Consider the following 27,368-nt stretch of genomic DNA (forward strand, 5'->3'; position numbering starts at 1 on the left):
AGTTGATTTCAAGCCCTCAAACTCAGTCCTGGCTTATAACTCACAAAAAGATTTCTTTTGCTCCTATGCTCATCTTCAATGACATTCAGATTTCTAGACATGATCACATATCTCTATTAGGGATAAAATCTGCAATATTTGTGATGTGCATAAGCACATCACAAATATTGCACCCTCTGCATCCAAACCATAGGGCTTTCTCTTTTGCTCTCAGCATTACTTTTCTTCCAAAAAACTGATTACTCTGTACAAATTGCAAATCTGCCCTACCATGGAATATTGTTTCCATATCTGGGGCAGTTCAGTTAATCAATGACTCATTTCTATCAAGGTCTCTCCACTCCATGTGTCATACGCATTCTGTTTCTGCTGCATGCCTTTTCTATAGCTACTTCTATGGACACTGCTCTTCTGAAGTGGCTTCTATAATTCCAGCTCTATTCCAAACCAGTCTGAGTGTGCTGCAACCAGTCCACATCCTTTTACTGTCCAACTTTATAAACTAACAGAACCAACTTTCCTTTTTCCTCATTTATTCACTAATCTTCGGTTTTCTGAAACAGCCTCCCTTCATACATATTTCTTCAAAATTACAATCTATGGAAATTCAAGCTTCATGTCAACAAGAAGCATTAGCAGAGGCATACGATGCAAGAAAGCAAGCTTATGCAGCATCAGCCAAAAAAAAAAAAAACACTCCCATTTCACCCCTCCATTCATTCCAAATGCCTGTCCAGCTCAGCCTTAAATTTATTTAGGCTATCAACTTCCACAACAAAAGATGGAAGTCTGTTCCACCAATCAACTACCTCGCTAGCTAAAGGGAAATTTCCGCACATTTATTCTACAACTGCCTTTCCTCAATTGGAAACTGTGACCCCTCAGGTTCTTAATCTGAGCAAGAATCCCATCAGCATTCAGCTTGCTCAACCCATTCAAGGCCTTATCTGATTGAGGCAATCAGATAACCTCGCAGGTGCCTAGTCTCCAGATACTGCAACTTGCAGAACTTAAGCCTTTATTGGTAAGCACCCCTTTGTTCCCCTCACCAATCTCTTTTGCCCTTCTTTGTACACGTTCTAGAAACTCTACATCCTTCCTAAAATGAGACTTCCAGATATGTACACAGTACTCTAGGTGTGGCCTGACCATTGCCTTGTATAATGGAATAATCACCTTCCCTGTCCCTGCTAGCAAAATTCCTATATATCATTGACAAGATTCCAATACCTGCCCTGGCAGCCCGTCTGCACCGCTCAGTGAACTTCATATTTAACTGCACAATTACCCCCAAGTCTTTTTCACTTTCCACTTCCCAGAGTGTAGTACCACACAGTTGGTACGTTTCTTTTCGGTTATTGCTACCCACATGCAGTACTTTGCATTTTTCAATGTTAAACTTTAGTTGCCACTTCTCAGTACATTTGCCCAACTTATCTAGATCCAGCTGAAGTAGCATACTGTCTTTACTATCGTCAACAACCCTGCCAACCTTTGTATCATCTGCAAACTTAATTTTTGCAGATGAGAAATCCACTAATAACATTTGCCCATGAAGAGCAGTGTCCATTGATTACCGCTCTCCGTCTTTTTCCCACTCAAAAATCCCTTTATCCATTGTAACAACTTACCCTTAATGCCATACCTCTCCAATTTGTACAGCAGTCTTCTATGTGCAACAATATCAAAAGCTTTCCTGAAATCCAAGTATATGATATCAAAATTATTTTTGGCATTCAGTTCCTTTGTAACCACATCATAGTATCCAATCAAACTGGTCAGACAAGACCTCCCTTTAACAAACCCATGCTGTGTCTGAACTATTACTGCAGTCTTGTCTAGATGATCCTGCAATGCTTCTTTAACCAGTGATTCCATTATTTTCTCTGGAACACAAGATAAACTAACACGTCTATAGTTACTTGTGTCACCTTTTGAATCCCCTTTGTGAATTAGTGATACATTTGCACACCTCCATTCCATAGGGATCAACCCTGAGCCCAAGGATGCTCTCATATATTATGGCTAAGGGTTTGCTTACTTCCTTTGCTGCCTCCTTTAATATAACTGGATAGATTCCGTCCGCCCCAGGTGCCTTCTTTATGTTTAACTTCAACAATTTCTCCTTCACTTTGTTCTTAGTTATTACAAAATCACTTAGCTCCCTGTTAGAGTTTGATAAACTTCTGGCATTCCCCTCATTGAATAACTCCTGATGTGTGAATGTAGATGCAAAATATTCATTCAGTTTATCAATTACCTGAGCATGATCATCAATAGTCAACCCATCTATGTTAAGTGGTCCAATCTGATTCATCCCTTTCCTTCTAGAATTTACATAAGTAAAGAACCCTTTGCTGTTTTTCTTTGCATCCGTTGACAAAAATTTCTCGTAATCTGCCTTCGCCTGCTTAACTTTATTTGTGACTTGATTACAGACTAGTTAATATCTGCATTGGCTTCTGTGTCACCTGACACTTTATATGCATCCCATACATTTTTCTTCTCTGCCACGAGTCTCATTAATTCACCTGACATCCATTTAGGCCTAAACCTTGAACAGTATTTGTTAGTTGGAATGAAATGCCTAGTAGCCTCCAAAATTAAGTCCCTGAAGGCTTCCCATTTAGAATTCAACATTGGTAACATCAGTTGATTCCACTGTACACAATTTAAAAACTGTCTGAGACCCCTGTAGTCACCTTTACAAAAGCCCTTCCCTTTAGCCTCGATGGTAGTAACATCTTTAAGTAATTCCCACATCAGTACATTGTGATCACTGTCACCCAGTAGTTCCTTTATCTACAAATCCTTAATGCATGAATAATCACTGCTGATAATTAGATCAAGAGTGTTACTCCCTCACCTTCCCTCTCGAACATGTTGCTATAAAAAACAGTCATCCAATAAATCTACAAAAGTCTTGCTAGTGTGCGAGTGACCAATCCACAAGTTATAGTCAATATCTGGAAAGTTAAAATCCCCCATTATAAGACATTCTGATTTACTGGCTCACTCTATTTTCTGCACAATTGCTCATTATACTCATCAGATTTATTAGGCCTATAACATACACCTACGCTCATTTTTATTTTCCCAGTGCTAATGTCACACCAAACAGACTCAACATTGCATTGTCCACCGACATCAATTAGATGCACTTTCTTAGATTTTTATGTGTTTCTTAACTAACAGTATAACCCCTTCCTGTCCTGTCTATCCTTTTTGTACACATTGTACTCCCCAAATTCCAATTCTGCACTGCTTATTATATCTGTGTGACACCACGTTTCTGATATCCCAACAATATCTGCCCTTGATGTCTTGACTAGCACTTCAAACTCATCAAATTTAATAATTATACTCCTAGTATTGGTGTACACGCAAGTATACATGCACCTGTTCCTATTCTTAGTTACCCTAACACAGCCCATGTATTTACTTGTTCCACTATGACTCCCAGCAATCCTGGAAATCTCCATTACCTTGTTTTCCAGGCTGCTGCTCATTCTGATAGAAGCAGTGGAAGAATCACTTTTGCCTCTGCCTGCGGCCACTGTTAACCTTTTAGTCTGTGTATCCCCTCTAGCAGTTTTCCGGCCCACCTAACACTGCCTCGTAGCATCAGTAAATATTCTTGCACCCTTTCTATTCAAGGGTACCCCTTTTCTGTAGAACCAGTTTCTCCTGTCAACAAGCGCAGACCAGGCTGAAAAACAATTCTACCCCTTGAGCCTTGCACAATCTCTCCATGGCCGAATTGATTGACAAGGCTCTCATCATATACTCCCTCCTATTGTGTCTGGGCAGAATCGCAGACACTTTCACATTCAACCCTAACTTGCGACTTTTTTTCAAAATTGACCTGTACTTGTTGAGTAAATCTGCAGATCTCTTACTCTCAATGCCATTAGTTCCAACGTGTACAATAATATTGTGCTCTTAAAAGATGATATCTGCTCTACAACATAATCAACTTTTGCCCCTTGCAGACATACCCTGGTCCTGTTCAACCTTTATTCTTTCATGTATCTTGTATCTTTTTTCAACATATCTTCTTTCAACTTCTCAGCCTTCAACCAATGCATAGTACTAAGTACCACAGGTTCTAATACCTCTCTTGCATGCAGTTTTCATAAAAAAAAAAAAAAAAGTAAACTAGGACAAATGCGACCTACATTAGGATATATCAGACCCCTTTATTATGAATGATTAATTTAATTGAAAAAATTGGTGAATATGGCAAATAAAAAGCAAAAACCATCAAACACATCATACAAAATTAAGCAAAATTTCAGACTATAAATTAAACAAAATGAAAAATTTCTGAACAAACATAACATACTTGAAGTTATGATTACACAATGACATCCATCCATAAGAACTGGGAAACCCTAAAAACTTTCCATTTGGATTAAAACATTTAACGAATAGCATACTCAACCTAGAGAACATGAAATTTTAATTATCTGAATCCCATATCCAATGAAACCATCCTAATGATATGGTAAAAAAGCCAGCAGATGTAAGCTGATCTAAAACATGACAGTTTTTCAGAATACCATCTTCAAAAGGCAAGTAGTGAAGTTCCATGGTTTAATTTATTTCCATGGAATGTTCCATTGCATTATATCATGGGGATAAGCAGGGAAGGTTAGAAGGCAAAAAAGAACAGAAAAAGAAAAGTAGAAGAGCCCCTTTTCCACGATATAAATTAATAGGTCAGGGGTGAAAAATATCAGAAAATGAGGGGGGGGGGGAGTATTTAGAAGAAACAAGTCAGTTTTCACTTGGAAATCTGGGCATGACTGCCTGTCCTCTAGCTGATACCCTGAATAAATGAACAGCAGCATTCTTTAGGGTATAGCGGAAGTGCGGCAAAATGAACTTACTCTAATTACTGAACTTAAACCTATAATAAATCTGTTTTAAATCTCATTCTTCTGATAAAATTAATGAACTATGAATGTTAACAGAACTATAGTTGACCAAATTGCTAAAGTTTTGCTGGTTTACAACTTAAACTTTGTTGGTTCTCTATCCAATATTAACATGTTATCAAATATTGTAAAATTACCTGTTTCTAAGTAATATGCAACTAATTCAGAACCTCCTTCAGATGGATCACCCTCATTTGACTAAAAAATCAAAAGCAGAAATGCATCCTTCTGTTTACTTCTTAACTGAGTAAGAAGAGTTCAGGTAGTCTGAGATAAATAGAACCACAGACAATATGGATCACACAGAATGATAACAGAAAATGTATTTTGTAATTTTATTTATTAACACAAAAAAAAAATCCCTAATAAACCATTGGAAGAAAACAAAAAAGTTAAGTAATTAAAAAACATACTCAAAGCAAACACAAAATAGATATTTTACCCATTTATTGCACACTCCACTGATCGATGCTATGTACTAGGACAGAGCAAAATGGTATTATCAGATATGGAGTCAGATATTTTTATATAGGTGGAAGAAAACAGTTCCATTATGATTACAGTGGTATTTGAGAAGTATTTATTAGTGCAGTAAGTAGCACAGATTTTTCCAGTGTGTATTTTTATTTTGGAATGTCACCTTACATCCAAATCATTTTTCTGCAAATGCCAAGACACATTCCATAATAACATTCAACAACACTGAAAACTGCAGTCATGTCACTGATGAATATAATTTTCAGAGCTGCAACAAATGTGCTAAAAAGAGAATACAAGTCTACAAAAGAAAGGTAGACACTTTCAGCAACATAGTTCCCTCTAATTTTTTCCTCAATGTGCAGAATGGGCATCACACTGCATGCCCAATATATATAATTAATGATCATTATTATATGATTATGATTTTAACACATGAATTGCAAAATAAACAATTTAATCATAGTTATAACTTAGATTAGACATATTTTATTAATATAAAATTAGTGGTATGAAAACCATTCTTGACAGTTTTAACATTTTATAAAATAGAGAGTGGGCAATCAGAAAATAATCCTTGAATCACATAACAAACAGCAGTTAAAAAAAAGTGCTTGAGAGTCTTGGGTAACAATTATTCCTCAAATACTTAAAGCCTAGTACTGTTTATTTAGTAACATAAACTGAATTAGACTTTTTTGACAGGCAAGCCTATTGAGTTTTAAAATAAAATTATTGAAGACTATTGACTTATTTAATAAAAAAAATATCAAATTTTTAAAATAAAAACTAAGGATAGAACATACATACGAATCTTTCCTTTTGTCGATTTGATAAACATTTTCATTGGTTTTATTTTACAAAAAATACAAATTATTGATGCATTTCAGATGTTTTATACATGCATTGTGAAATAAAATTATTGCAGCACTGGTGTGACAGCCTCAATGTCATTACATATAAAAGAACATTTTTGCCTGTAACATTTTATTCACCAAATTTACAAAGAGAATGAAGTTATTTTATATAAAAATGAAAAATAAGTATATAAAAAAATACTAGTAATAATTACAATAATACTTGAGTAGGTGATTCCTGATTTAGATGTTTTTCATATGATAATACAATGAGATTTATTACCAGTATGGGTTTGGAAGGTACATTTTCCCCCCCTAATTTTTTTTTTTTTTTGAATTGTTTGTGCTGAAGTTCCTCCAGGTTTTCCTGAAGATATGTTTCTAACAGATGAAAAGCATAATTTATATTGTGGTAATAGAAATAAGTTAAACCTCCATTAAGAAGTCCTTGGCAGGGAACTTCTCAATGGACACAGGTGCAGCATGGTCGGTTGCACTTCAGAATGTAGTGTGTGCACACCAAACTGTGTGGCCGCACATGCAGCTAAGAGGGAACCCTATCCAGCACATCTTATAATAGTTTTAATTAAATTCTGTAATTGTTTTTAATAAAATTTTGCAGTATTGCAAACTGGGTTGCATTTTAATTGGATAAATAACCTCATACAATTAATATTGTTTAATTTTTTTAAAAACTAATGTTTAGTTTATAATGAAAAAAAAAATTGATTTAACTATTTTTGTTTTATACCTATGCAGATTCATTAAATTATAACATAGACATAACTTCAAATTTATGAAAAAGTGGGACTTGTGCTCTCTACTGTTTTTGTAGTTGGCAGGATTTAACTTACTTGGTAAATGTACATAGTCTTAATGATCGCAGCAGCAGCACCTTTATAGAACTGATTGCCTTGGTCCTGCACTATTTTTAAATGATGACAGGCAGTTAAAAGATGAGACATGCAAGTCACAAAGAGGCTGTCACACAAGTGCTGCGATTATTAAATATATGATATTAAGAGTAGGAGACCAGCGGAATTACTTAGCAAGTACAGGTCACTGTTGAAAAAAAGCCGTGAATCAGGGTTGAATTTGAAAGTGTCTGCAATTCTGCCCAGACACGATAGGAGGGAGTATATGATGAGAGCCTTGTCGATCAATTTGGCCCTGGAGGGATTGTGCAAGGCTCAAGGGGTAGAATTTTTTTCAGCCTGGACTGTACTTGTTAACAGGAGAGATTGCTTCTACAGGGATGGGATACACTTAAATAGAAAGGGTGCAAGAATTTCTGCTGATGCTGTCGAGGCAGTGTTAGGTGGGTCGGAAAACTGCTAGTTGGGGGGGGATACAAGGACTAATAGATTAACAGTAGCCACTGGCAGAGGTGGAAGTGATTCTTGCACTGCTTCTATTGAAATGAGCAGAAGCCTGAAAAACAAGATGCAGGATATTTCAGAGACTGCTGGGAGTCATTGCGGTACAAGTAAACACATGGGTTGTGTTAGGGTAGCCAAGAATAGAAACAGGTGCATGTATACCTGCGTGTACACCAATGCTAGGAGTTTGGTAAATAAATTTGATGAATTTGAAGAATTGCTCAAAACATCAATGGCAGATATTGTTGGGATATCAGAGACGTGGTGTCACACAGATATAAGGAATGCGGAACTGGAATTTGGGGAATACAATGTGTATAGAAAGGATAGACAGGACAGGAGGGGAGGAGGGGTTATGCTATTAGTTAAGAAACACATAAAGTCCAAGGAAGTGAAGCCAGTCGACATCGATGGACAGGGCAGTGTCGAGTCAGTTTAGTGTGACATAAGCATAGGGAAATCAAAATTGAGAGTAGGTGTGTGCTATAGGCCTAATGACTCTGATGAGTATAATAAGATATTGTACAGGGAAATAGAGTGGGCCAGTAAATCAGAGAGTCTTATAATGGGGGATTTTAATTTCCCAGATATTGACTGGAATTTGTGGATTGGTCACTCGCACACTAGCAAGGCTTTTGTGGATTTATTGGATGATTATTTTCTACATCAGCATGTTCGTGAGGCAACAAGAGGGAGCAATACTCTTGATCTGATTATCAGTAGTGATTCTTCATGCATTAAGAATCTGCAGATAAATGAACCACTAGGTGGCAGTGATCACAGTGTGTTGAAGTGGGATTTACTCAAGGAGGTAACTACCATCAGAGGTAAAGGGAAGAGTTTTTGTTTTCGTAAAGGCGACTATGATGGTCTGAGACAGTATTTAAATTCTATACAGTGGGACCAACTGATGATGTTACCAACAGCAAACTCAAAATGGGAAGCATTCAAGGAACTAATCTTGGAGGCTACCAGGCTTTACATACCAACTAAGAAATATTGTTCAAGGTTTAGGCCTAAATAGTTGTCAGATGAACTAATGAGACATGTGGCAGAGAATAAAAATGCATGGGATACATACAAATTAATGGGTGACATGGAAGCCTATGACAGATATAAGTTGGTCTGTAACCAAGTCACAAAGGAGATTAGGCAGGCAAAGGCAGACTATGAAAAATCCTTGGCAAAGGATGCAAAGAAAAACAGAAAAGAGTTCTTTACCTATTTAAACTCAAGAAGGAAAGCGATGAATCAGATTGGTCCACTGGATATTGATGGTTCAACAGTTGGGGATCCTGCTCAGGTGGCTAACAATCTAAACGAGTATTTTGCATCTACATTCACGCATGAGGAGTTATTCAGGAAGGAGAATGATGTAGGTAAAGTAAACATTGGCAGTGAGCTGGATGATTTTGTAATAACTGAGAGGAAAGTGGAAGAGAGATTGTTGAGGATAAACATAAAAAAGGCACCTGGGGTGGATGGGATCTATCCAGTTATATTAAAGGAGGCAGCAAAGGAAGTAAGCAAACCCCTAGCCATAATTATGAGAGATTCTTTGGACTCAGGGGAGGTACCCATAGACTGGAGATGTGCAAAGGAGGATCAAAGGCTGACAGAAGTAATTATAGACCTGTTAGTTTAACTTCTGTTCCAGGTAAATTAATGGAGGCACTGGTTAAAGAAGCACTGCAGGATCATCTAGACAAGAATTCAGTTATAGCTCAGACGCAGCATGGTTTTGTTAAGGGCAGGCCTTGCCTGACCAATTTGATTGGATACTATGATGTAGTCACAAAAGAACTGGATGCAGGGAATAACTTTGATATTATATATTTGGATCTTAGAAAGGCTTTTGATACTGTTGCACATGGAAGACTGCTGCACAAATTGGAGCAGTGTGGCATTGGAGGCAAATTGCTGCTATGGATAAGGGGATGGTTGAGTGGCAGAAGACAGAGAGTGGTAATCAATGGACACTGCTCAACGTGGACTAATGTTATTAGTGGAGTTCCTCAGGGTTCAGTGTTGGGTCCGTTGTTGTTTTTGGTGTTTATGAATGATATTGATGATGGGATATCAAGTTTAATGTCCAAGTTTTCAGATGATACAAAGGTTGGCAGGGTCGTTAAGGACACCACTGACGCTATGCTGCTGCAACAGGATCTGGAAAGGTTGAACAGATGGGCTGAGAGGTGGCAAATGAAGTTTAACATTGACAAATGTAAAGTACTACATATGGGAAACAGTAACCCCAGAGCAACGTATCAACTCTGCAGTACTACACTGACAGTGGTGGAGAATGAAAAGGACCTGGGGGTAATTGTGCAGGCAAATATGAAGGTCTCTGAGCAGTGCAGACGAGCTGCAAGAGTAGCTCATGGTGTCTCGTCAATGATATACAGGAATTTTTCTAGCAGGGATAAGGAGGTGATTATTCCCTTGTATAAGGCAATGGTTAGGCCACATCTTGAGTACTGTATACAGGTCTGGAGGCCTCATTTCAAGAAGGATATAGAGCTGCTGGAACGGGTACAGAGAAGGGCAACAAGATTAGTGAATGGAACATAGGGTTGCTCTTACGAAGAAAGGCTTAAGTTTTGCAAATTACAGAGTCTGGAGACTAGGCACCGGCGAGGTGATCTGATAGAGGTGTATAAGGCTTTGAATGGTTTGAGCATGCTCAATGCCAATGGGATTCTTCATCTTGCTCAGAATAAACAGCTCAGAGGGCATAAATTCAAATTGAGGAAGGACGGATGTCGGATAGATGTGCGCAAATTTGCCTTTGGCCAGGGGGGTGGTTGGTTGGTGGAACCGACTTCCATCACTTGTTGTTGAAGTTGATAGCCTAAACAAATTTAAGGCTCAACTGGACAGGTATTTCGAGCAAACAGAGGGGTGAAATGGGAGTGGTGTTTTTTTTTTTTTTTTTTTTTTTTGGCTGATGCTGAATAAGCTTGCTTTCTTGCATCATATGCCTCTACTAATGCTAATGCTAATGTGAGAATATCCTTTCACAATGCAATTCATAAAGTAACAAGCCTATCCAACCTATTATAAAGGTGAAGTCAATCTATTATCCCTTTTAGCTTGTTCAAATCCTGCCAGCTACAAAAATGCAAGAAAAGATGAGTGCCCACATTTCATAATTTTAAAAAGATTAAAACTATGTTAGCTATTTTTTTTTTTAATTAGGAAATAGGTATTACATCCCTTTTCTGATATAGCTGTCAAATGACCTTTGTGTATATAACACAGGTACTAAAAGCTGAGAATTAAAGACACAGTGTGAGTAAATAAACAGAAATTTACAGTGCTTTTAAAAAACTGAGTATTTAGTAGTAGTAATAGTATTCTCCATATAGTGCAAGGAAGCCACAGGCATTTGCTGCAATGACAAAAAAAAAAACACCAAGTAGATATGAAAACACAAATTATATGCTTCCATCCTCTCACAGAGAACTATCCAGTTGACCTTTGAATTCATTCAAACTGTCAGCCTCAACTACCTATGAGGGCAAATTGTTTCAGCAATCGGCAACTCACTGGCTAAAATAAAACTTCCTACAGTTTAATCTAAACCTCAATTCGTGTGGTTTAAATTTATGGTCCCTAGTTCTGGAATTTTTCATAAAGTGAAAATTTCATCTTCATCCAGTTGGTTGGTTATTAGGATTTTTATGGTGCATCAGCAGCTAAGGCTATAGTGCGCCATCTTCATCCATTTTACTAATCCGTCTCAGAGCCTTATAAACCTCAATCAAATCTTCTCTAAGGCATCTGGTTTACAAGCTGTGTAGCTCATACAGTCGGAGTCTTTCCTCATACAGTCATTCTTTTGCCGATTTTACCATTCAAGTTGTCCATCTTTGGACCCTTTCAATAAGCTCAATGCCTTTTTTCAGATGAGGTCTCCATACCTGAATACAGTATTCCAAATGTGGGCTTACAATTGCCTTACAGAGTGGGATTATACCCTCCCTATCTCTACAGAATAATGATAATGCATCGATAGGACACCATGGGCTTTCCTTGCTACCTGTTTACACTGTTCAGAAAACTTCATATCTGCCCGTATCGTAACTCCGAGATCCCTTTCTTCCTCCATTGTTTTAGTTCAACCCCACCAAGTGTATAATTTATTCTGGGGCTGCTATTTAATGCACCTAAATGCAAGACCTTGCATTTAGGTGCATTAAAACATAGCTGCCATCTTCTCAGACCATCTGCTTGGCACTTATTAACAATTCTATCAATCTTTACACCGTTTGGAAATTGACGTCACACTTTCTATCCTTTTGTTGATATCATTTATGAAAATGAGGAATAACAGTGGTCCAAGAACCAATCCACTCCTGATGTTATCCCAATCTGAAGAATATCCATTAATCACAATCCTCTACCTTTTTCCCTGCAGCTACCCAGCAATCCATCTTAGAATCTTTCCAGTAATAGTATTAGTATTATCAATGGCCACATGGTGAAAGGAACCCTATGGCTTATGCTGCAAATCCCACATGTTCCAGCTTATACAGTAGCCTCTCATGAAGGACCAAGAAGTTTCGGTATTTGTTAAAAGTATTTGATAAGTTAGGTTTAAGCAAAGTTTTAGAAAGCATTCATCAAATGCTTTGCTAAAATTCGAATAAACTATGTTGAAATTGCTCCCTACATCCAGCTGATGAGTAACTGTGTCAAAATAGCCTACTCAGTTAAACATGATTTTCCCTTAACAAAAACCATGTTGTGTGTGTCCTTCAGAATGCCATATCTATCCAAGTGTCCCTGGATTGCACTCTTAATCACTGCTTCTAGGATTTCTCTACCACTGAAGTCAGACTAACCATTCTGTAGTTATCAACTTCACTCTTAGAACTGCCTTTATGTGTTGGTGATGTTGGCACTTTTCCAATACCTGAACTGCACAGAGTCCACACATGCTTAAATTAACCACAATGGTTCAATACATTCCCTGGTAGTTTCCCTCAAAACTACCAGGTATATGCCATCAACTCTAGAGTCTTACTTGCCTTTATGCTCAAATGTTTTCATAATACTATTCTATATACTATGCTATTGTATACAATATGATCCATCCTGAAAAATCAACAATACTTGAAGAAATTCTACAGTTGAATCTTGTTTTACAATATAGGCTAATTATGCAACCCTACCCTTCACCTGGCGGGAGTGGCCCCCAAAATGTAGCAAAAATGGTGGCGGATTACCTGACAGGTTCAACCTTCGTTTTAATTTCTGGGAAATGTTTTAGATTTTTTGAATTCTGCTGAAACAATGTCAATATTTCATCTTTTATTAATGGATTGCAGTATTTACTGTATGTATTTTTAAAGTTTTAATAAAAAAATTTTAAAACATGCTGTGTTTTGCACCTTTTATTTTCAAACATACATGTTAGACAAAATATCAGTCACTTAGTTTCTCCAATTTTCCACTTTAAAAGATTGTTAAATATGAAATTTCAAACATGAATATATAATTCATATTATTATGTATATAAATATAATTAAAAAATTAAAAAACATTATACATATATTTGGTATATTATATTATACTTCCATTTTATTTATTTCAAGACATTTCAAGTTGCACACTTCACAGCATGTGAAATTTTAAATTTTACTTCCCTTCCCGCAATGTAGTAACCTCCTTGAGAGAATAACGAGTTTCATTTTCCCATCTTTATGTAAATTTTATTTGTATATGTATTTGTATAGCCTATGGCATGTATTCTAAGGTTGGTCTAGCAGACAAATCTAGCTCAATTGACAATTCATTTCTTTGCACCTGATTTAAAGAGTGTACTGATCTCAAATTAAAACTTGGTGAATTCTAGAAGAATTTGGTTCACTGAAGTAACAGGTGCTTGTCCTGTAAACAAAGGTAACTGGGAGCTTGTCAGAGACTCAATAATCTTGTGACCTCCAAGTGATGCACCCCAGATTTGGGTCCCAGAATAGAACAATCAACTGCATATTAAAAGAGATTTGGTTTTATTGGGAGATTCTATTATCCGGGAAATGGGTAACATTTTTCGTAATAAAGATAGATGGACCAGAACTAGTGTGTGTTTGGCAGGAACAACAATTGACGATGTTACCAACAATCCTTAGATTTTAAGGAGGATAAAGACAGCATTATTATTCAAGTGGGGACTAATGAAATTAAAAGAACACAACCTCACAATATGTTGGATAAATATAGGACCGTGCTGCAAACATGCTGCAAGTTAGGTCAGAATATGTGTGTGTCTGCAATTCTGCCAGACACAATAGTATGGATTATATGCCAAACGTCATGACTCAAGACTTGAGGGACTCTAAAAGGCTCTAAACAGGAAACTTTTATTAGCTTAGCCTACACTTGTAGGTAGAAAGAATCCATTTTGTAGAGATGGTATTCATTTTAACTTTCTAAGATCGACTGTAGGGTGGCTGAAGGCAGAGATAAAGGGGGTGATATGAAAATTTGCAGACGATATAAAGATTAGGTGAGTCATTAATGATCAGTGCCAAGCAGCACTCTTTCAGGATGACTTGAATAGGCTTCAAAAATGGTCAGAAAATTGGTAGCTATGTTTTAAAGCAGCAAAATGCAAGTCTGACACTTGGGTAATAGTAACCTCAAAATAACTTATGTACTTGGTGGAGCTGAACTAAAAACAATAGAAAAAAAAAATGAGTCTGGGAGTTATGATATCGGCAGACATGAAAGTTTCTGAGCATTGTAAACAGGTGGCCAGGATAGCACATAGTGTCCTATCGATGATTAATCACACAATATCCTGTAGAGATAGGGAGGTCATTGTCCCACTGTACAAGGTGGGTTCAAAGTTAAGGTCTCTAAATTTATTTCTCACAAAATAATCAAAGTGTATGGCATGGGACTGCTTTTACTATAACTGCCAATTAGTTCTGAATGTTTTCAGAAGATGGCAACACAATGCAGTATGTCACATTGATTGCAGCATCCTCAAACAGTATATTGTGTTTATAATACTCAAAATGATGTCCTTCACTCGTTAAGAACATGTAATTATCCAATTTTTGTATCTGATTGGAAAGACCCAACTGAAATTCATTATGAGATGTCAGGAATGTGTCCTGTAGGCTTTATGGATGTGAAAAAAGTCCATAGCTGAGTATGTAAGTTTTGTTAAGGACAGGAGTCCTTCAAGAACAACACACGGGAATCAAGATGCTGAACCAGTTGTTATGAGGCCAACATCTGCTGGGTTGAAGAAATGGTTTTTGGTGAAAGAATATCAACAGTGGATGAAATTGTAACAGCTACAGCCATTTCTGTTGGATCTGTGCATACCATACTCCAAGATCTCAGTGGACAGCTTATCCAGGAACAAAAAACAATTGTCAACTTGCGTGAAGTAATGCTGCAATGAATGGATCTATCTTTTTCTTGATTGTCACAATGAATGAGACATGGGTTGCACTCTTCAATCCAGAAATGAAATGTCAGTCTGCCCAATGGAAGCACACTGATCCACCAGAATCCAAAAAGTTAAAGTATTTCTGCAAGTGCAGAGAAAATGATGGTTGCTATTTTCTGGGATAATGATGGAATAATCCTCAGATATTCTGCACCCAAGGAACCATAGCAACAGGAAATGCATATGAATTACTTCCGAAGAAAATGTTACTCCTAGCACTTCAGAAAAAACGTCCACACAGACCAAAAAATCACATTCATTTCATCAGGACAACGCTTCACCACATCTTTCCAGAAATGTGCAAAAATTTTTAAAGAAATGATAGCTATGTTTACACATGCTCGGTGGAGCACTTAAAGAAAACACACTGAGGTCATCCCACATCTTTACACTCATCTGATCTTGCACCTAGTGACTTTTGGTTGTTCCCAATGATGAAGAATGCTCTTTGTGGCAGATTTCCTAGCCAATAAGCAGCTGCTCCTGCTATTTACCAGTGGGTTCAGCCCACTGGTAAATGTCAGGAGCAGCTGCTTATTGGCTAGAGAAATGGTTATGTTATTTGGTTTTTTTTAGGAGCATTAGCAACTAAGGCCATATTGCTCCGGGATATGCGGTGGTCATTCCCTGAATGACCTTTCCGCATCCTCCGTATTTGGTGGTGACGGGCTCGAACCCCGGTCTAATCAAGAAGCGTGTGCTACGCACTGCTGCTCCTTCCCACCTGGCTACGGAGGCGCCTAGAGAAATGGCAGGAGAAAAGAAACTCCAAAGAAAGATTTGCTGTGGCCTTCAAAGCAACAGGTGTGAAAAATGTCTGTGGTTTCTAGGAGACTATTTTGAAAAGTGAGGCAAGTGTCACCTCTGTTTCTTGTGTACTTTATAACAATAAATTTGGAGAGCTTATAACTTGAATGCACCTCACATAAGGCAATTGTAAGACTGAATTTGAAATACAGTGTCCAAGAATGGAAACCTCGTTTAAAAAAAAAAAGACATTGAGCTTCTTGAAAACGTCAAAAGATGGGCAACTCACATGGTGAGATTGGTAAAAGGGTGACTGTACAAGGAAAGACTTTGGTTATGTGGGCTACAGAGATTGGTGACCAGATATCTTAGAGAGGGGGGTATTGAAAAATAAATGAAGGTAAAATTTTCACTGTTATAAAGAATTCCAGAACTCAAATTACAGGGGAAGGGGTTTAGACTAGATTGTAGAATGTTTCCTTTTAGTGACAGTGTTGTTGATTATTATAACTAGTTTCCTCAGCAAGTAGTTGAGGCTGAAAATTTGAAGGTGAACTGGATAGTTATCTATATGAGGAGGGAAGCAAATAATTTGTATTTTTTTTACCTACCTTTCAATAATTAAATTTTCTATGCGTTGATCAATAAGATATTTAACCATGTGTCTTGTCAATTTCAGTGACATATATATGTTTGCAAGATTCCTACCATTCTGAAATGTCAGTTTTAGCTGTTTTTTTTTTTTTTTTGATCAAAAAGTCATTTAACATCTTCCCATTTAAAAGACAGATTAGCAGTTACTACATGCTGCCTAATCTGACTACAGATTAACTTAGCTGGGTTAGGTCTGCATAGAGGAGGGGAAAAGCAAACAGAATAGAGATGTCTTTCTAATAAATGATCCAATTTTTATCTTTTATTCAACAGTTTTTTTTTTTTTAGATTGTATAATCCATCTTTAAGCATATTTTGATTATATGGTTTACAGTATTTTGCAATCATTGTTGTATATTGCATTTTCTGTGCTAGATGTTGAAGCTTTTTCTAACAAAAGTTCATTCTTTCAGTGTGATATGGGCCATTTCTGTGACTAGTACACATTTTGGGAATTGAGAATTAAAGTTTCTCCTACATAACACCAAAATTTGACCAGTTGACTTCATTACATTAATCTCCTCTCTTCTGTTGGGCTTTAAATATAGGCACAGTTGTAATGAACAAACCAATTTTTCCTCTAGCATGAGCATTAATTAGATGAGTATGTTTTGTTTTTTTGGACCAAAACTGATTTTCACATTGTTTTGTTTAGCTTCCATCTCACGTTTAGCAAATGTGAGACAATTATGTAATCATGTTTTTTACATATATGGTCCTTGAGGTTGTCACAGACATTCTCTCAGATATGCTGTACTTGCTACCTAGGAGTCTAAAACGCTGATGGAACTGATATTCGGGTGACATGCAAGTCAAGTGGACCCAATTTCAGCAAAGTCCGGACAGTCTGTGACAACCAAATCCTCTGCTTGCACCTTCACGATGGTGGGACTGTTAGTAATCCTGGGTATAACCTCCATGCACAAGCACACTGTGGGTGACCTCCCAGGTGTGAACCAACATAAGTAAGGGTCAGTATTCCTCGGTGTGGCATCCACATCACATAGAGAATGCCACCCCTCTGCGTTACCAGGGAATACTAAGTGGTAGATGACTCTCATCAACGGATGCAATACCACCACTTTGCTTATTGGAGGCTTGAAGTGGTGGAACCCATGTTTAGTCTCCAGAGCTAACTTCTGATCAACCCTTCCCCATCTATCCCATCATGCAGTATGACTGACGACTTTTGAGGTTATTTCGAGGATACAGCTCTAAAATGGTGTTCGCAAACTGGACGCTGATTAGTACGCTAGACTGAACCTATTGGTAACTCTTTTGGAGGCTTCCGGATCAGCTAGTTACAATCTTGCTACCTCTACTCCGCCAGATAGTGACTGGAGGGAGTCCAAGTAGTGTGAGGCCACATTATGTCAAGGATCTAGGTATATTCTTTTCATATCCAAAAATTTCATTATTTCATACAGCATGGCCCCCTCCACTTTTTCTTACTATTGAATACACCATGAATTGTCAAACTAAGAGTAAGCTTATCTGCAAAAAGATCTAAACCTCCCAAACACTTCCTAGTTCATCTCACAAATATACTTGATCTCAATTCTAATCTCAACAATGTCCATTTCCACTTGCAGTCTGCCAAACCCCATGTACTTTTTCTCACAGAATCTCAGTTATTGGTTGATTCAACTACTGCTCACCTCAGTTGCCCAAATTATTCGCTGTATGATTCCTTTCACCTCAAAGGTGGTACTTGTGCATATAACCATTCTGATATTCCCTGTCAGAGACTTGGTAATTTGGAATCTCCAATTTTCAATATTCTCTGGCTTAAAATCTCTCTACCTCATTATGTCAAATTCATCTGTTGTCCCTACAGTTCTATCAACTCGACTAATCACTTGGAACTCTTTTGACTTCCTCTCTTTGCAACTTGACTTTCTCCAATCCAACTTTCCTAACAGTGAGGTCATTTTCCTTGATGATTTTAACTTTCACAACTCCAGCTGGCTTCTGTTTTCTAGTCACACTGACTCAGCTAGTCGAAATGCTGAGCCTTTTGCAATTACTAATGACCTTGCACAGATTGTTCATTTACCTACAAGAATACCGGACAATCTTACCTATACAGCCAACATGCTTGATCTTTTTCTCACACACAACCCTTCTAAGTACACTGTCGAAGTGAGTGGTCCTTCAGGCACCTCATATCACAATTTGGTGATTGTCGCTTCTCCAATGGAGCCTTTATCTCATGGCTATTCCCAACCTCGTATTGTTTGGCATTATAAGAATGCAAAATGGCATGACCTGCAAGATTTCTTCTTTTCCTTGGTCAGATTACTGTTTCAAAACTTCTGATGTCAACGTTTGCTCATATCGTGTCAGTGAAATTATTCTTGTAGGAATGAAATCCTTTATTCCACACTCCACTTTAAAATCTCGTCCTTTATCTAAATCTTGGTTTTCCAATAAATGTGCTAAGGCTGTTCAAGAGAAGAATGTTGCATATCGTAATTGGCTTGTGTACAACTCCTCAGTTTCATTTTTTGCCTACACTAAAGCTCGCAACAATTGTAGAGCAGTTATTAATCAGTCCAAACTAGATTTGAACAGGCTATGAGTAGAAAACTTGCTTCTTGCCCTAATGGTAGCCGAGCATTCTGGTCTCTTGCCAAAGCTACTGGCCATAACTTTTGTCCATCTCTGCTCCCACCTCTGTCAAAACCACATGGTTCTGTTGTCACTTCAGCCAAGGATAAAGCTGATCTGCTAGCATCCCATTTTTCTTCTAACTCGTGCATTAATGATCTTGGTAAAACACTTTCCACCATTTCCAACACGCTCCATTCAATAGGTGGTCGCCTCCGTAGCCAGGTGGGCAGGAGCAGCAGTGCGTATCACACGCTTCTTGATTAGACTGGGGTTTGAGCCCATGACCACCAAATACGGAGGATGCGGAAAGGTCAGGGAATGACCAACGCATATGTCCGGAGCAATATGGCCTTAGTTGCTAATGCTCCTAAAAACTAAATAGCAACAACCATTCAATGCCTCCTGTGGTCTTCCGTCAAAAGGATGTGAGAAGGATTTTGACGAATCTTGACTAAGAAAGCTACAGGCCCTGATGTTATTTCTCCACTTGTTCTCAAAACCTGTGCTCCTGAACTTACTCCTGTTCTTTGCCACCTTTTTTTAACTTTCTTATTCCAAAGGTGTTTTTCTTTCTGCTTGGAAATTTGCTCATATACAGCCAGTTCCTAAAAAGGGTGACAAATCCTTCCCATCCAATAATCATCCCATTGCAAATACTTCTACTCTTTCTAAAGTAATGGAGAAATCATATCTCTAAATCGGCCTACAAGGCTGGGACAATTCATATTGAACAATTACACTTTACACCAGCGGTATTCAAATAAACAAATTCCAATCCTGCAACTAAAACACTTTATTTACAATAAAATAAAATAAAATATGAGCGTATAAAATGAAATTAAATGAAATAAAATATATAGTAGTCTAAAACTGATGCGATTTAATTTACAATAAAATACAAAAATATATAAAATATGATGATAAAAGCGATAAAAACAATTAATAAAATACCGTAACAACTGTAGCTTTCAGAGATAGCGATCTTCTTTCTCAACAGCATATTTCTGCTGTGTGGCACATCCTTAAATAGCAGATCCACGGCGGCACTCGTCACATGGTTCCTCGGCAGTAAGGCCGGAACTGGAAATGGCTCGGGAGCACGCTAACTGAAACCGTTCATCTCGCCCAAGAACCATGGTTTCAAAGAGGGGATGTAAACGTACACCCTTGTCTCTATTAATGGAATTGCTAGCTGCCCCAATACGTAAACTCTCAAGCCACTTACGGTCCCAGAACCCCTGTGCATGATCTGTGGTGACAGCATCCTCCGGGGAGTTTGATGTTGCTTCTCCCAAAAAATGTTCTGCCACGGCAGACTTCCCATAGTTTGCGGACTTTACTGCATTCATATGCTCCCCCAGACAGTCTTTCAGTCATCGCCCCGTTTCACCTACATAACACACCCCACAATCCGGGCATTTAATTTTGTATACCACCCCACTGTTGGCTTCTTTCGTTATGGGGTCTTTGACACAGGATATCACTGTGTACAACCTCAGTCCCGGGAGTTGCACACAACGTATCTGGCACCCCCGAATTATTCGTGCAACGTGGTCTGAAAGGCCTGGATAGTAGGGAATGTATGCAGTGCTCATAGGGGCGAACGGCTCAGTACAGGTGGACTCTGCTCCGCTAATAATTCTGTCCAACACCGTCTGGGGGTAGCCGCATTTCTTGAGGTCTGCCGTGACACGAATAATTTCGTTATCTCTGTCCTCAGAGGTGCTACGGTGGGACCACACCCTATCTACTAAAGCCTCGACAACACTACCCTTGTGTTGGCTGGCTTGTGCCGAGGTGTGATGAGTATATTGACCTCGGCACATGGGCTTTCTAAACACCTTGGTCTTGAGCCGACAATCATCCCTAATAACCAACACGTCAAGGAATGGTAGGGTTCCCTCTGCTTCCACCTCCGAAGTAAATTTAATAAAAGGGGAGAAGCTATTAAGTACATCAAGTATCTGATCCTCCCTCCCCTTTTGTATAATGGTGAATGGGGGGAAGAAATCGGATGATGAACGAAATTCAAAAAAAGTATAAAAATATAATCACTGAGTCTGTAATGATATATTTAAACTTATGTCAGCCTTGTCAGAAGAAAAATAAAGTTCCTAAAAAAGGCTTAGTGGCTAAGCCAACGGTGTTTAACGAAATGAATAGTAGGTGTCAGGTAGACCTGATTAACATGCAAAGTCAGCAAGACAAGGGATACAAATTTGTACAATTGCATCCCTTAAAAAGCAAACGTGCTGAAGAAGTTGCTTATGTTTTATTGGATATATTTACTATTTTTGGAGCTCCTTCTATCCTTCAAAGTGATAACAGTCGCAAATTCGTAAATAAAGTTATTGAAGAATTATGTTCTTCTTGGGAAGAACTCAAAATCGTACATGGTAAACCTCGGCACAGCCAGAGTCAAGGTTCTGTCGAACATGCAAACCAGGACATAGAGAATATATTGAGTACGTGGCTAGAAACTTATGAAACACGTAACTGGAGTGAAGGATTACAATTTGTTAAATTAATTAAAAATACAGCATATCACCAAGGAATTAAATGCAGTCCCTATGAAGTTATGTTTGGTTCTCCCATTAAAATTGGCCTCAAAACCTCATGGCTTCCCAAAGAAGTTGTTGTTAATTTAAAAGAAAAGGAAGAACTAAAAGGCATCTAATGAAGCAATTTAAAAATGATCATATGATAGAGAAGGAATCAAATATTTATGATTCTGGAGAGATTGCAGCAGACACTAGCATAAAGAGTATTGAAATTGAAAATGACAATATAATGGAGAACATTGAAGAGAATATGGAGAACGTTGAGGAGAATATGGAGAACGTTGAGGAGAATATTAAAGAGAATAACAAGGACTTGGATAATATTGTTGCGAATAGGAAAGCACAAATATAAAGAAAACGTAAAATAGTAAAAGAAAATCTTAAAATACAAGCTAAAAAAAAATGATAAACGTGTCTAACAAAAAGTTTCCTACTCGAAAAGTAGGTGATATGGTATGTATAAGAATTCCTGATGTTGACAGAGCCAGAAGCTACCCAAGAAATTGCTTGGAAGTAATTATGAATATTGACAATAGTGGACTATATAAATTGGGTACAAACAAAGGGAAATTGGCCAACGTTTATACCAGAAATGAGTTTTTTATATGTGTCGAGGAAGTTCCAGACTCAGAATTATCTTTGCGGGAGTGTGTTAAGAAGTTTTCCATATTTGGTGGTCAAGGTTACAAAAAATGTAATTTTAAAGGAAAATGCAACAGTAATAAATGTAGTGACAAATGGGCCTGGAGTACTGGGGTCCATAGTTTAACAAATAGATATTTATTGTATACCCAGTATAAAATGAAATATAAGTACAATTGTACTTATATTTCATTTTATACTGGGTATACAATAAATATCTATTTGTTAGTAATAAATGTAGTTGTAGATATAGTAACAAACTGTGCAATTCAAAATGTCATCATAGTTTATCTTGTAATAATAAATAACATTAAACTTTGATTTTTTTTTTGTATTCTGTTGGCATCTAATTTCAATTAATCGATATTACCAGTAAGCATTGGAGATTATTCATAATATCCGATATGTTTGATAAATTAAGCATATTCTCCAATATTATTGGGAATTATACATAATATCCGGTAATTATGGATAGTTTCCGATTTATCATATTGCCCGAAACACACACATATATATATCAATTTGATTTAAGGGCTCATTTTTTTTTTTTTTTTTTTTTTTTATGAAAACCCCAAACACGAAAGGTATCAAAACCTAGTACTTATACTTAGTACCGTGCATGGGTTGAAGGAGAAGTATGGGGGAGGGGAATGCCAGAAACTTTGCTATAGAGCATAGGTTCCCAAACTTTTTTGGGGCACCGCCCACTTTGCAATACAAATTTTGTAGCGCACCCCCATTATAACAGTTTTCCACGTTCAAGCCGTTTGATATTTTCGACATAAACAGCAACTAATGATACATTACTGCTTATGCTGTTAAATTATTGAAAAAGTAGTGGCCAATATGTGCTTCATCTTGAACACAGTTATTGCTATTCCGATTTTGATGAAACATAGCCCATGTGTAAAGATTGTAAAGTGTATCCTCGAATAACATTATGCACAGTTTCATACAATGGTTTAAATATGAAAATTCGGAATACATATTAAGAGATTGCAAATGCATTAGTAAGAATCTTATTGTAATAATTAAAACGCCAAATATATTACAAAATTGTTTATTTCGAACTTAGAAAGTAAAAATACAAAGCAAAAATAACAAATTAATGTGAAGTTTCATACAATGGTTTAAATATGAAAATTCAGAATACATATTAGGAGATTGTATTACATTAGTAAGAATCTTATTGTAATAATTAAAACACCATCAAATGAATTAGAAAATTGTTTATTTCAAACTTACAAAGTGAAAATACAAAGAAAAAATAACAAATTAATGTGAAGAATAAGCCTGATGCATTTTTAAAAGTTTGTTAATATCAGGTTCAACTTTGGTTAAAAACAGTCGTAAATCACCATGCTCAGTTATATGCAATCGGTTCCTTTTCTTAGATAGTAAATTCGCTACAGCACTAAACCCATGCTCAGCCAAATAAGAAGATGGAAATGCAATTAAAAATTTCTGCACTATTTCCCATAATCCAGCGTACAGTGTCGGTATTGATTTCTGAAGCCAGAACTCTTGGTATTCACTTTTGAATTTTATTTTTAGTTCTTCATTTGTTGTGAGTTCTATGAGTTCCTCTTCTAAATCTGATGATCCTTTTGTGTTTACATGTGAGAAAGGATCTAGAACCCAATTTGGTATATTCATGTTTAGAATATCCTTGAATCGCTCATTAAAATCAGCATGGAGAACCTCCAAGTGTTGGCAGTATGTAAGTAAATCTTCCTTTTTGAGAGACACTGCTGATAAATTTGAAAAGTGGCTATATTCACCTCGGCCTAGATTCCGCTTGAACAGAAGAAGATTCCCCCACAAAAGTGGCAATAACGTTTTTTGTTTTAATTAAATTCCATTCATCACCTTGTAATTGTAGATTGACTTCATTAAATATTTTATAGAGGTTTGTCAAATAAGCAATGTCATTTTTGGTTGTAATCAGGTTGGCCCGCAATCCGTCGTCTCTGTTTTCTAGGAACTCTAGTACTGAATCAAACAAATTGTAAAATCGATTCAGAAAAATACCTTTTGAAAGCCAACGAACTTCTGTGTGAAGCAGCAAACGATTGAAATCTTCATCGTTTTCACTACAAAGTTGGCTAAACAATCTGTCACTCAATGAATTGCTTCTAATCTTGTTGACTGCTCTAATAATGTAATGGACTGATGTATGCAAGCGTTCACTTAAATTCTTCGCAACCAAATGTTTTCTCCCATCTCCGCGTATGTTCTCTGTATTGGACAAACCAGAGATTTAAAAGTGTGTGGGATATGCACTATGTAGTTTGTTGTCCCCATTGTACTCACTATACACAATGTATAGTGAGTACATTTGGTACTACTTGTTTCAAATGCGCTATGAAACCCTTGTGGCACCGTCATTGCTGGAGCACCATCAGTAGCAGCAGACAAAATATTACTAATAGGAATGCCTTTCTCTTGAAATAACTTATTCATGGTATTAAATATAGATTCTCCTTTTGTATCTGCTTCCAAATTTTTAGCAAATAATAATTCTTGACAAACTTTTTCTTCTTTTATGAATTGTACGTATGATAAGAGTAGTGCTTCATTATTTGGGAGAGTTGATTCATCGAGTTGAATGGAAAATTGGCATGTCTTCAAATAATCGCACAATGATTTTTCAAAGTCTTCAGCCATTTCATCGATTCTTCTTTGCACTGAATTATTGCTCAAAGGAATGATGATATCTGATGCTGGCTTATGAAGCACAGTGTTTATTACTTTTTTACTGCCGGCAAGATTAATTCCTCACAAATTGTGTGTGGTTTTCCCGCTTTTGCGATTAATAATGAAATATTATAAGAAGCTTGTAATCCGTCATTATCTTGTTTAGTGGATGATGCAAAAGGTTTTGATATAGTTGGACGTTTAAAATATTTTTCTTCTAGTACTTGAAAATAGGCCAAATCTTTATCCTTTTCGTCAGTATGCATTTTAGTCAAATGCTCTTGTAGCCTAGAAGGCTTCATTGCTTCATTTGAAAATACTTTTTGGCAAATCAAGCACATAGGTAATAATTGGTTCATAGGAGACTGAATAAAGCCGTATTTCAAATACTCAATACTGTACTGTCGACATTTCTTCTTAGATCCAGACATAATGAAGTAATAAAATTTGCAACAATATTCACAAAATAAAAGATTTAATTTACACTTTGTATGACTCCACTTATCTATCACACTTTTGACTGATGATTGTAATGAAACTTATTTCTAAACAGCAAAAATGTACGCCTTTCAAAAAACATTTGTTGCTACTGTTTCGCTTTATTGCTTCTTATGTCAACTCACAGTAGCTCGCGTTGTCGTGTTTCAAAAGGCCCTAGGCTAATTATGGTGGGTTTAGAAAAATAACAGAAAAAGGCCTAAAAAAATACACATGATGTCACATTTTTGTCATTTGCGTGAAATTCAATAGAAGGTTTTGAAAATTGAAGTGGGAAAATCGAAGAAAACAGTTCTGGCTTCACCTATAGTGAAGTTCAGCTGTGTCCATAGAGTAAAAATTATAGAATTTATTAGTTGACCTTTGAACTGGGTCCACTGGACCCTGAGGAGATAAAAATACGGATAAGGAGCCACCGACCTCTAGACCGCCTGAACGCCCCCAATTGCTTCTGAACCCAATATTGCCCCCCCCCAGGCTTCAGCACCCACTGGGGGCGGTACTGCCCACTTTGGGAACCTATGCTCTAGAGACTAAACATGGGTTTCAACACTTCAAGCCTCCAATAAGCAAAGTGGTGGTATTTCACCGGTTGATGAATTTTTTTTTGATTATGATGAGTTAAATTGAAAAAGGATTCTCTCTCTCTTTTTATTTACAGTCTCAACATAATAGGTAAATATTATTACATTTTAAAATGTAATGCACATTTATGGTGGTCATTGTAGCCTGGCACAAACATGCTAATTTAATAAAGTGTCTCTGTGTGGGGGAGAAGTAAACCTAATATATTAATTTTTAGATTTATTTGACTAATTCTATATATATATATATATATATATATATATATATACGTACTCACCCATCATTACTCTGATAACCTTCAGTAATCTCAAATAATTCTATACTATCATTTTCCCCAATTTCCACAGGATTACCCTGCTCATCTATATATTCTACTTCATCCTCATGTACCAACAGGGCTGTTAAAAAAAAAAAACCATGATGAAATAAGGATTTTTTTCCATGTGTTACAGAAATCCAATTTAAATAAGATGGAGTGTAATAACTATACATTTTGCCAACATGCATACTTAATATACCAACTATCAATTAATAATTTTTACTGACATGAGCAAATAATAAAATAGACATGTCTATCAAAATATCCATAATGATCACTGACCTAAGGTGAGCAAGCAAAAAAAGAAGCATTAAAAAAATAGATGGAAATTGGATATGATTTGGATTCAAATATACTAAGCTTTTCCCTTTACACTTCGTTATTACACTGGTTTTCTGCTGAACTAGAATTGATAACAGTAATAAACATGTATATTAACTGGGGCGCCTTTCAGCCAAACTTTTATAGAGAACAGTTTTAGTTTTAATTGAGGAAATTCAATGTTTTTATAAATACAGTAGGGTGTCAGTTATCTGGAATAATTACTGTCAGACCTCTTCCAGATAGCAAAATTTTCTGGTTAATCGAGTGTAAGGTAAAATTAAATAAATTCTGTTATAATGTATTAAGGTAAAAGAAAAAGACTTTAAATAGCATGAAAAAAACAAACTTACTTACTTAATTAAAAATAATAATAATAAATTATATGAAACAGCATATTATATATACTTATATTCCAAATTCTTATTAAATTTCATCAGTTGTATAGTTACCTTTGGTATTCAGCTTAATAAATAATGTAATACAGCTAGGCCTCGCATAATGCGAGTTTGATTAACACATGTTTCAATTACTCAAAAGTCAATTAGTCAAAAGACTATATACCATCATTGTATATAGTCTTTTCATGTATAATTAATCATTCTAC

The 27,368-nt window shown here is 36.7% G+C and overlaps 1 protein-coding gene across 1 annotated transcript in view; it reads right to left on the bottom strand.

Annotated features, from left to right (window-relative positions):
* Nucleotides 1-27,368, bottom strand: part of LOC150090948 (uncharacterized) — a 385,861-nt gene that overhangs the window by 283,047 nt on the left and 75,446 nt on the right. The window contains exon 4 of the mRNA XM_090378546.1: nt 26,399-26,519. Within this exon, the coding sequence (XP_090234672.1) occupies nt 26,399-26,519 (121 nt within the window). The remainder of the gene's footprint in view (nt 1-26,398; nt 26,520-27,368) is intronic.

The sequence above is a fragment of the Mastigoproctus giganteus genome, chromosome 1 (assembly GCF_048544385.1).
Source record: "Mastigoproctus giganteus isolate SK-2022 chromosome 1, ASM4854438v1, whole genome shotgun sequence".
Lineage (NCBI taxonomy): Eukaryota > Metazoa > Arthropoda > Arachnida > Uropygi > Thelyphonidae > Mastigoproctus > Mastigoproctus giganteus.